Source organism: Sphaerodactylus townsendi, linkage group LG14 (assembly GCF_021028975.2).
Source record: "Sphaerodactylus townsendi isolate TG3544 linkage group LG14, MPM_Stown_v2.3, whole genome shotgun sequence".
NCBI lineage: Eukaryota > Metazoa > Chordata > Lepidosauria > Squamata > Sphaerodactylidae > Sphaerodactylus > Sphaerodactylus townsendi.
In genome coordinates this window covers 20285846-20297320 of record NC_059438.1, presented here as the reverse complement: position 1 = coordinate 20297320, position 11475 = coordinate 20285846, and the positions used below count along the sequence as shown (strand labels likewise).

The 11475-nt window shown below is 43.4% G+C and overlaps 1 protein-coding gene across 4 annotated transcripts in view; it reads right to left on the bottom strand.

Annotated features, from left to right (window-relative positions):
- Positions 1-2377: 2377 nt before the first annotated feature.
- The window catches only part of TDRD12 (tudor domain containing 12), a 32369-nt gene continuing 23271 nt past the window's right edge, over positions 2378-11475 (bottom strand). For 3 of the 4 annotated variants that reach the window (XM_048516142.1, XM_048516143.1, XM_048516145.1), the window contains 11 exons: positions 10682-10781; positions 9603-9790; positions 8355-8565; positions 7776-7868; positions 6432-6601; positions 6053-6201; positions 5411-5465; positions 3948-4061; positions 3576-3729; positions 3423-3489; positions 2378-2882 (listed from right to left, as the gene is read on the bottom strand). In XM_048516142.1, the coding sequence (XP_048372099.1) occupies positions 2785-2882; positions 3423-3489; positions 3576-3729; positions 3948-4061; positions 5411-5465; positions 6053-6201; positions 6432-6601; positions 7776-7868; positions 8355-8565; positions 9603-9790; positions 10682-10781 (1399 nt within the window). In that variant the 3' untranslated portion in view covers positions 2378-2784. The remainder of the gene's footprint in view (positions 2883-3422; positions 3490-3575; positions 3730-3947; positions 4062-5410; positions 5466-6052; positions 6202-6431; positions 6602-7775; positions 7869-8354; positions 8566-9602; positions 9791-10681; positions 10782-11475) is intronic. The other variant, XM_048516144.1, reaches the window with a different exon arrangement.

The following is an 11475-nucleotide window of genomic DNA, read 5'->3' as shown; positions in this document are numbered from 1 at the left end:
CATGTTCCAAAAACCAAATTTTGTTATATAATTCTGTCCACTAGTAGACTGACTGTTTTTCCATAACTGCAATTGGCACTGCAAGACCAAAAGTCCTGGGACAAGGTTCTGACTTCCTGTAGGAGACGCTCTGATGTCCAGGGGAGATGCCTAATGAGCTTTCTCAACAGCAATCTCATTTTTCCCTGTCCAACGTGTGTGTGTGTGTGTGTGTGCTTTAAAACATTTTCCATGTCTTCTGATAGGATGGCCCCAGAGTGCAAGGCTGTGACAGGTACATCTGTAATTGGCACCTTGAAATCCTCCATGGCCAAGGGAGGGAGAGTATAGCATTTCTTGGCTACAGAGACTAAGGAATCCTCCGTATCAAATCCCTGTGGGTTATTTTAGGTGGTTTTCTGGGAGAAGGCTGCTGAACTCTCCTGCCACCCTGATGGGAGGGAACAGAGGCAGCCTCATTTTCCTCGCCGCTCTCTGATGGCACTCTTTGCTGCAGAAGCTGATGGCACTCTTTGCTGCCTGCTATAATGCCTTGTAGAGGCTATTTTGCAGTCTCCCCCTGGAGAAGGCTCATGCAGGCCTTGGGGTTGGGGGAGGTTGATGGTTGCTGTGGATGAATTCTTGACAAATGTGCCGCCAACAGAGTGGGAGTGGCGGGATTAAGGGAAACTGATCCTGGCCATCACTGACCCGCTGTGGGGTTAATTTCCCCCTCTAAGGATGCTATGGCCTAAGACAACTAATGGAGGCAAGTTCCAGTTTGAATTCGGGCCTTAGAGAAGAGTTGGGAAGAGAGCTGTGCCATGTTGTTTGAAGCTACGAGTTGTTGAGAAGGCACCCAATTTTGCGCTTGAGCGAAAGGAGGAGGGCGGGGTCCCAGGGTACTGGAACCTATTTCTGCACCCCAGCTGGCCTCCAATCCTGGAGGGCTCCCTGCTGGGAAATACTATGCTCCCAAAGGGCCCAGAGGCGGAGGGCTCGATGAAGCTGGCATCTGCAATGGCTATATGTCCCGGGAGCTTGTCCCAGGACGCTGGGAGCCTGCATGTCCTCAAAGGGGTCCTGGAGAGCTGTTGCTTCTGCAGCTGTAATTATCCTCTTCCAATCCAGGTTTGTTCTTCATATAATTACTCCCAGAATCAGATGCTACTGGGTGGGAGGGTTTTTCCTTAATGGTGAATCAGCCTGGGTACTTGTTCAGGAATGCGGGAAGATTGCCAACTCACTAGGGCCCTGAGGGAGTTATGGTCACTTGTGTGACTCACCGGGAGTCCTCTCCCTGTTGAATCCGAAGAGCCCCTTAAGGGATCACTCCCAAGTCTGGAGTCCTCTGGGTGAGAGGATTTTTTTTCATTTTCTTTTTTTCTCCCCCAAGCCTGAGAAGACCTTCCTGACTTCTTAGAAGACTTGTCTTCATCCATTTCGGTGAGTAAGGAACTACCACTGTGAAAACTCAGTTTCCTTTCCTTTCAGTTCTAGGAGTTATGGCAGTGGCAACAGTCCTGAACAGTAGGGTGTCCAGACTGGAGAGGATCAGCCCCCTTCATTCAGGAGCCCTTTCAAAAATGTGTGCAGCCTGCCCTACAAAGCTGGATGACCTAACCAGCCCGAATGACTGTAGTCCCATTGAAGGAGAACAGCAGATTTTATCCACGACTCATTTAAATCTCTTGAGGATAGTCCTTTTATAAAATTTATCAAAGGGACTTGGTTATATTTAGGTACATATGTGTATTTGGCATGATGCACATAATAGTTCTTTAAAATATTTGAGCAACTTTTGCTTTACATGAGGGTGGAATAAATTTAGGTCTCTGTAATGCAACCTATTTATTTGCTAAAATAGAACACTGTGTACAAAGTAAGCCTGCAATAACCTAATATTATCTACCCACTTATACTCCAGACGTTTCAGGCCAATGTATAGCTTTATTATCTTTGTTGGATCAGGAAAAAGGAAACATTTGGAGTTACATAGCTGATATATTACATATTCAACTTGAAAACAAAACTGAACAAAAATATTATTCTTAAATAAGATTAGCCACTTCAACTTTTCAAAACCTTTTTAGATTCTGAAAAACAAACTTGCTTCACCATTTCACACTTTTATGCATTAAGCATCACAAAACTATTAGCCATTTAAGGGTCAAACCCATTCTTATATGAACCAGTACTGGAAACAGATAGTCCAACAGACTAAGGATAGCCAATGTGTTAACTTTTTAAAAAACTTGTAAGGAGTTTTACATGGGGAGCACTGAGCACATGACCCCCTTCCCCTGCAATGCCCACTGCACTACCTCAAGTCTTCTAAGTGAGAGTGCTTAGGATTGCAGCCTCCAAAAATCACACCAGAAGGCCAGCACAGCATCACATTCTGAAAATCACAGTCAATATGTTTAATAGAGCAATTCCGTGTGTGTTAAGTTAGGCATACGTCTCATGGGGTTCAATGGTATTTACTTCCAAGTATGCATGCAAAGGATAGCAGGTAAAATTCTACTATTATGGAAATGGCACCCAAACTCCTCAAACCTGAAAGATCTAATGGGGTTCTTCAATGAGTAAACAATAAAGGACAATCTTAAACCCTAATCCTTAATCTAAATCAGTGGTGCTCCAGATGTTATGGTCTACAATTCCCATCAGCCCCTGCCAACAATTCCCATCAGCCCCTGCCAGCAATTCCCATCAGCCCCTGCCAGCATGGCCAATTGGGGCTTATGGGAATTGTAGTCCATAACATCTGGAGTGCCAAAGGTTTGCCAGCACGGATCTAAATTAACAAGATGAATCATCACTCTCTGTGTCAGTGTCTATTGACGATTGATCCTCTTCCTGTTTTTCTTCTTTTATATGCTGATACCCCTTCTTCGGACCTGTGCCGGGTTAAGCAAAGAACACTGAGACGCACATGGATATAAAAGCCGCAACATTTCAGCCCAGCCAGTGGCTAATCAGCAGGACTCAGGTGTGGCCTACACAGATAGGCTGGCTTGGTTTTTAATGGCTTATGCTGACTTATAAGTAAAGAAGTACAAAGTTGGGACCCAAATGAAAAATTGCTTCTGACTGTACACACTAGGCTGGACCCCACAGAGCTATTCTGTTAGAGTTGCTTTCCTCCACAAGAAAACCATTTTGGCTCAGGGGAAGCATTCATCTGCTGGAAGAAAGGGCCTCTGTTACCAGAATAGATGTGCAGGATCCAACCCACTGATCATTTGGGCAGATTTACTCCTGCAAGGGTGATCCTGACTTTACTTTCAAAGTGAATGGCTACCACCCACAGCATGCACAGAGAGGCGCTTCCTCACCCTCTTGCCACATACAGGCCCCTCCCAAATTGCTCGATAACAGGCATTTTATTAGTAGATAAGAAGTGGAAATATATACAGAAGACCCAGTTAATGGCTTACCAACAGGAAAGCGAATGTTTTGTTCACAGTCTTCCAAGTAATCAAGATCAAATGTCACATGAGGGTTCTGTGAACAGAAACATTTAATGGTGATTTAATGCACTTAGCTAATGCCTTATGAATGGGACGCAGCTCTTCAATTTGCACACTTACTTTGTGCTTTAGCAAGTTGCACCACGGCTCCTCTTTCGCTTTTGCAAGGATGATCGTGGGCTCATCACTCTTAAGGAAGCATGTAGATTTTTCTTTGAGGATGTTCCCCTGCAGCTCCATGTCAGCATAATAGAATTTGTCGCCTGCAAAAGCACTGTGAACAGGTTTTAAATAAAAGTAAAGCAAATAGAGTAATTGCCAGAGCCTACTTTAAAGGCAGCTTAACACACTTGAGGCAGGAAAAGAACTGAAGATGGATGACTCCCACTGAAGGGGACAGGAAGTTCAGTTCTTGCCACCCCAAGCAAAGGGGTGGAATTCACTGATACAACATGTCCTCCTGCCTCAGAGGGAGAACTGTTTCCAACCTACCTAAAAATGATCCTCTGTGTGGAAAATTTGCAGGTGTACTCAGTAACATTCCGTAATTTTATCTTCATTACAGCAACGTCCCCCTTGTCAAACCATTTTATTATTGGATAGAAGCTGCAATTTTCAGACAGAAGAAGGGTTAGTTTTTATACAATGCATTTCTCTGCCTTTAAGGAGTCTCCAAGCAGCTTACAATCGCCTTCCCTTCCCCTCCCCACAGCAGACACCTTGTGAGGTAGGTGGGGCTGAGAGAGTTCTGAGAGAACTGTGACTGGCCCAAGGTCACCCAGCAGGCTTCATGTGGAGGAGTGTGGAATCAAATGCAGTTCTCCAGAGTCTGCCACGTTTAACCACTACACAAAAGATCTATTAAAATGAAAATGTCTACATGTGAGCTTTACACATCCAGTAAGTTTATGAGCAATAGATGCTCCTATTCTATCACAAAATAGAAAAAGGTATCTTAACGTCAAAAATAATTGTGAGAACAGAACACCTCTGACTACCAGACAGTGCAGCAACCATCAGGAGGTAGTCATCTCCCTCATGCCCTGCTTCTGAGATTCTGGGAAGCACCTGGCTGACCTCAGTTGGACTCGACATCCATGTGGAAAAGAAGGTTAACATTAGATGTAGACGAAGAGGAAACATCATGGAAATGTTTAAAAGTCATCTTGTGATGGGCAAGGAGGCACTAAGGGATCCTAACCATGGATCCTGTGGATTCCTTCCCATAGCAGAGGTGTTTTCCTCTGGAGGGTGAAGCTCTATGTAGATTGCCCAAAGCTCATTGGAGGAAGGATGGGCTGAAAAAAAAACCTGATAGTATGTCTAGGGCTGCCCCGACAGTTCAGGGGCTTCCACTGATGCCCCAGAAGCAACTGGGCCATTGAAAACAATCAGTACCTTCACAGTCTGTACTAGTTCATTAAAGGGATGACTCTAAGCAACCTTGACCAAGCATAACATTCTAGCTGGGCCTTGATTCCATCTTGGGCCTGGCCTTTTCCCTTCCCTTCCTGGCCTTTAGATCAGGCACCTGTTTTAACAACTCTTGTTGTTCTTAATATGTATTCATTTTAAAGTAACTGCTGCTATTGGAATTGTTTTAATGGGGTTAAGTTATATTTGTATATTTATGGGCTGTTATTGAGAACAGCTGTATTGTGAGCCGCCTCGAGCCCTTCGGGGGTGAGGCGGCCTATAAATCTAACCAATAAATAAATAAAGATTAAGTGGGGATGTTGAGTGTTAAGGACACCCTCTGGGTATCAGATCAGGTCACAAGGAAAGTGTTTCTGACGGCTGTTCGCAGCTTCAGAATTCTCTCATCCCACAGACTCATCTGTACATTTTCTAGATGAGAAGCAGCAAACGTTATTCAGACGGGCTTTGGGTAGCCAGGGATAGCCCACTTTGAGCCCTGGCTATAGGTCTACTTTACATACATATTAACTCAGTACCATTTGTCAGGCAGCTGTGGAGATTCTTCTGCTTTTTTATTTTGTGCAGTTTCATCTAAATTAAAGACAAAACAAGTTTATCACACAGGGCATATTACAAATGTTCTCCAATAAGGCTAGGGAAATTGAGACTCAGTGGATGTCCAAGCCTGATCTCTCTTTGTTGATCCAAAGACCCATTTGTTTGGGATAAAAGATCATACACATCACGTCTGAGATGAGAGGATCTGGGCACACTATGAGATAAGACAGAGTACGTAATAAGCACGGTAGGTATGGGAAGAGCTCCTAAAGAGCAGAGAATGCCTACTGGAGGTGCCACAGCACATGGGAGGTTAAGGCCTAGGTGAGGAGTTGGTTGGCAAATGTGATAGAAACTGTTAGAATGGGTTTCAGTCACTCCTCCCAATGTGGAGGAAGACAACCTTCAGGAATGGAATGTTTCATACTATGTGAAAGTAACTGCACTGACCCCTGGGACTGGGATATACCATAATCTTAATGGAATCTGTCCACTGGCTCTGTAGAATTCCTACATATCATCAGAACATTTAACAATTTGATCTAACATTGGAAATCCTATTTCTACAAAATGCAAGTGAACTAAGTGATACATTTCACATAGGAATCATTTGTAACAACCATCATCAGTAGCGGTTTCATCTTCTGCAATCGGTTCATTGGACTTGATGTCTCCCTGGGTGCTCTGTAAACTCGGCCTGACCTGGTCTGACACGTTCTGCTCAGCAGGCACGGGCAATTCACTTGTCCCACATTTCAGAAGATGCATTCTGGAGAGGGGGGGAAAAAACCTTTGTTCTCCCTTTTCTATTTTATTTTCACAACCATACTCAGAGAAACATGTCAGGCTTAGAGTAATGACCACCTTAAAATCTCTGATCTGTCACCTGATAACTGCAGCATACATACAGCCTATTTATTTAGCTTAAAACTTATTTATAGGGTGTTTCCTCGTAAGTCCCATTATTTAAACAGACACAATTGTAGAGTATTCCCTTACAATGGAGGCAAGTCCTTTTTCTCAGGGGTTACGGCAGCATTTCGAAACAACTTCTGGAGTTCTTGTGTGTGCTCTGGATTGTCAACTCCCATTCCAGTAGAAAGAATCTCAGAGCGAACATTGTATTCATTGATAGAAGTCTTCAGATCTGAGAGCCTGGTGACCCGAACCTGGAATTTTAGATCAAATAACCATTTTCTGTAACATCGTTCATGTGCAGATCCTACTACTCCAGACCACCCTTTTCTGCAGCTCATATCTTCCACCTTCCTAGACATGACCATAATACTGATCTCCCCTTATCCGACCTCCTTTACTACTGCTCCCATTAACTGCTCACCAGAGGCAAATCTTGGGATATTACAACAAGATGACCACTGGGACTGAAGGCCAGCAGTGTCACAGGAGTAAGCAATCACAGCAGAGAACCACAGGAACTGGGCATCTCCTTTGTGTGGCTGGTGACTAGGATAAAGCCCCAATCAGGGTCAACAGGCAACCTACCTTACTTAGGTTAAAAAAAGAAAAGAAAAACAAACCAACAAAATTCTGTTTGTGGATATACTGAACAGACAAAATGCATTACTCTTATGCTCTTTGCTGGTAAATAATTCCAGGTGAAAATGTTAACTGATTTTATTACATGCATTGACACCTCCAGTGATGCTCTCCTAAAAACACTGAGTTGGATCCCACTAAAAAGATCTATGTACATGTACGTGCATGTGTGTGTAGACAACACCTCCATCACACAGATGCCCTCCAACTCCCCCCCCCCTTTATGCTGTCTGGACTTGGGGACACTTTGGGGGCACTTTGGGCTACAGAGGGGGCACTTGGGGGCACTTTGGGCTACAGAGGGAGGGAAATAATACTTCTATGCATGGAAATTTTAGACTGTATCCATGATATCATATTTTTGTAGGTCACCTGGCTGAAAAATAATCTCATTTTAAAAACCCCAAATAACTGTCTATATTGGAATGCTGTAATTTGTTTTAATCAAACATAAGACAATAATTTCAAACTTGATAGTGAATATTTCTAAACTTAACTGCTAACTCTTAGATTCCAGATGCTCTGATGAGGAAGACAGATTAGGTTAACATAATACTGGTATCTGACTGAAGTGCTTGTCCAGATTTATAGTTCCAGGATTAACATACAAACCTGCAATACTGGGGATGCCACTAACCCAAGGATTCCTTGCTGTGTTCAAAACAGCCTCCTTTTAGTTCCATAAGATAGTTAGATCCCATTTTTAATGGAAAGAGGGGCAGGCTTCTTGGATGTATGCAAAAAGGAGACAAAATACTTAATAATGTAATAATTAATATTACATACCATTGGATCCACCCAAATAGTGTTTCCCAAGGTAAGTACTATTTTTGCTTCATGTGGTTTCCCCCTGATCTTTTGATGAATGTATCTGGTAACCTAAAAAAAAAATTCCGATAAGAAATGGTTATCTTACACTGACCTCAGTCTGCTTTTATCAATCAGATGTCTTTTAGTGCATTCTGAGTGGAAGGCAATCCTTTCTAAGTAGATGCAGAAATTTGATATGGATAATAGCCCTAAATCCTTCCCAGACTGAGCACAGACACCTTCAGCTTTTGGATTCAAAAGACAATGACTAAGAAAGAAGAGAGAAGCACCAATGGATTTAGAATAAGCACAACCAATCATTTGCTCATCTCTTGTCTTGAAGGCTCAGGGTTGCCATAAGTCTACTGCAACTTGATGACACTTTCCACCCCCATAGATTGAATATGTTCTTAACATTGTTTGTTGCTTTGTACTATGAAGAAACAAGGTACACATTCTTAACTAAATAAACATGTTCTACTAGTAGGATAATTTGCCATGACATCTGGAAAAAGTGTTGATTTGTGATTCTTTAGTAAAAATAGACAAAGTTACCTTTGGGTGCCATTCTGTTTCATTATCAATGGGCTTAACCCTACAAACAATAAATTCCACAGCCTGAGGGGGTAAGACTTGAAACTTCTCTGGCAAGTGTAGCAGCTGATAATTCTGGAATTGACCTGATCTGCCTTCATCTATGTACTTGATATGAACACTGTAAAACACAGAGTTTTCTTCTTTTGCAGCCACTTCCAATACTTGGACCCTTTAAGAGAACACAAAGCAGGGTACTAGAGAATGATTCCAATCTGCTAAAATCTAGACTCACTCACTGTTAGATAATTTCTTTGCAGAATGACTGGTGTCAGATGTCCGCCAACTTGTTGAGCCTGTGGTCAAGTTTGGAATGATGGGAAATGGCAGTGGCTGTTACCACCATAAAAAAAATCTGCTGTTGGAGGCAGGATCAATCAAAAACTTGGGGAAGTTCTGACCCAAGTGTTCTTCTGCAGTGGAGGCAACACTTTGTGAATGAGTTCTCCTTGCAGCCTCAAAACTGATGTCTGTTGGAGATCTTCTGAAGTACTTTCCACTCCAGTGAAACCAAGAGCAACTCTTTGCTTTGAGGAAGAGGCAAATGACAGGCAAAGCAGGAAAAATTAATCCAGCCAACAGAAGCCAGTAAGAGAGCAGCTCTAAACAAGCTAATAGGAGCTGTGGGCTGGGACGGCAGGAGCCTGTTAAAATTTTGACAGGTTGTGAGACAGAAGGATTGCCTGAAGGGTTATTTTGCCAGGAGTGTGCATTAAAGGAATGAAATTTTAGGTCTAAGTAACTAAGTGTAAAAAGGTGTTACAGTATTCCAGCAGGCTTGACAGGGTCAAGCACAGATCTAAGTTGCAGCAGAAAACTGTACCTGTATGTACCAAATACACCCTTTGAAGATCTTTTCCCTTCGCATACACAGTTTAAGGCCTGAAATGTCACACTTCCTTGTTGACTGATAATAACCTCAGTTTTTTCTTTTAAATATATTCTAGATTCTTTGAAAAGTAAATCACCCTTTCCCTGCCAGTCTACCTCATATCTCAGTCACTGTCCTAGGCCTATGATTCTATCTCTGAACTTTTAAATGCCTCCTGGAATCTTGGTGTGGGAGGCTGGCAAAAAATTGTGATGGAAAAGTCCTTTGGCTTGGTGTCAATTCCCCCAAAATACATCACATGTCAACATGAAGAAACAAGTGGGCACTAGGACACACTTCAACAAGCACATAGGCGATTGCTGAACTAAGCATTCTACCTGTGGAAAGAATTATTTTCTTGTAATCCATATAGTGCCAGCTTCTCCACTGTGTCAACCGAGATATGATTGCTAGCTTTCTGATAATACTCCTTCAGATCTTCTGCAAGAGTCGAATACGGATCCTTTGGTTTACCCACTATGTGGCCAAAGTACTGGGTGGCATCCACAACAAAAAGTGGTAGTATCTGAAATGGTAGAAATGCATATAAACAGACGAAGGGAAAACCCAAAAAGCCTCCCTGCTGCCAAAAAGCCCTCCATTGGGCTCTATGGGCTTGCGCCACTCAAAAGGGTGGTGTAAGCCCAAGTCTGCAGTGCCGGCATTCCAGCAGGCAAAGGCCAGGTGGAAACTGACTAATATTAGCTCTGTTCCCGGCCACGCTCCTGGAATGCCGCTGCTATGCCAGTGGAGGTGAAGGAATGCTGACATGGCGCTCTGCACCATGTCTCCCTGAGATGGCTGCCCTCTGGTGGATTAGCTCACCACAGGGTAAGTGCCCCAGGGCAAAGCCTCACGCTGCCTCCATAGGCAGATTTGCCCCCGCCCTCGGATTGCGCTGTGAGACTGCCAGGATGGTTCAATGGGGAATGGAACTGAACGCCTCCTTGTAATGCAATCTAGCGTTCCAGGTGCTCTGGGTGCCACTGTTGAGCCTCTGCAAATTTTAGCAGTGGTCACAACCTGGATCTGCCACAATCATATGTAGAGTTTGGGAAAGTCTGATCTAAACAGCCAAACACGGGTGAGGGAAAGAAACCTTTCCTGTGGCTTATCTCATTGCATCCCCTTTCCCAAAATGCTGCTGCTGCTCTCTCTCTCTCGCTCTGTGCCAGGATCAGTTCCAGTGTTTATGTCTTGGCTTCAAAGAAATCTCTGTGGAAAGGAACTGCAGTAACATCTGCTGTGGGAACAGGGAGGGCTCAGCTCCTTCTCCTTTCCCAGTTTTCCTCCTTCAATCGTTTGCCAACCTGCTGCTATAACTAGGCCCTCTCTGTTTGAAAAGCGGAAAAGCAGAGGCCTATTTACAAAATATCGAAGAGGCAAAGGTTTTTAAAAATATGTTTTACTAACTCACTGTTACGTTTCCTGCAGTAGGCAGAGTGTCCTCCATCACCTTTTGGGGTGAATCTTTTTGCAAATTAATTCGATGTCGATCTGGACAGTTATTTTTAAACCTGCAATGTTCATAAAGTGACACAGTTAATTGAACAGGAGGGAACTTTTCTGAAGACACAAAGTGAACACAGGCAGATCAAGGGGGAAAAAACAGGGCTGAAAAGAACAAAGTACGCCAGGCAACACTATGGCCTGTGTAGCATCCACAAGAAACAAGCCATCACAGCAGAAGCAGCAATTTCCTTGGTGGAATACAATGTTACAAAGTCAACTGAGCAGAAGTTCCCGGCTGTGTTGAGGGGGTGGTGGTGTGCCTTGATTAATTAATTAATTACATTTCCCTGTGAGCCCAGAACCTCCATAGGAAGCTGCTCAAAGCATTTTGCCTGAATTAGATGCAGCCAGATCCTTCAGCCTCTCAGACTGAACAATGAAGCAGAACTACTTGTCCTCAGAACAGGATGCGATGCATGTCACCGCTGAAATTGCCCCTCTCCAGTCACAAGGGCTTGCTCAGACCGCTTTGTGCAAGCAAAATACACCAAAAGAGGACTCCTCCGAGCAAGATAGTTCTTGGGCCCAAATCACACAAAAGATTCCAGAAGCTTTAGCAAACGTCAGCAAGGATCCTATGCTAAACAGTGTCAAAGGAGGCGGAGAGTTACTATTTTTAAGAAAAAAATATTTGGGTGCAATGGCAAAGGATATTTGAGCCATGTTCTATTACATCTCTGTGTATAAAAAAAATACAAA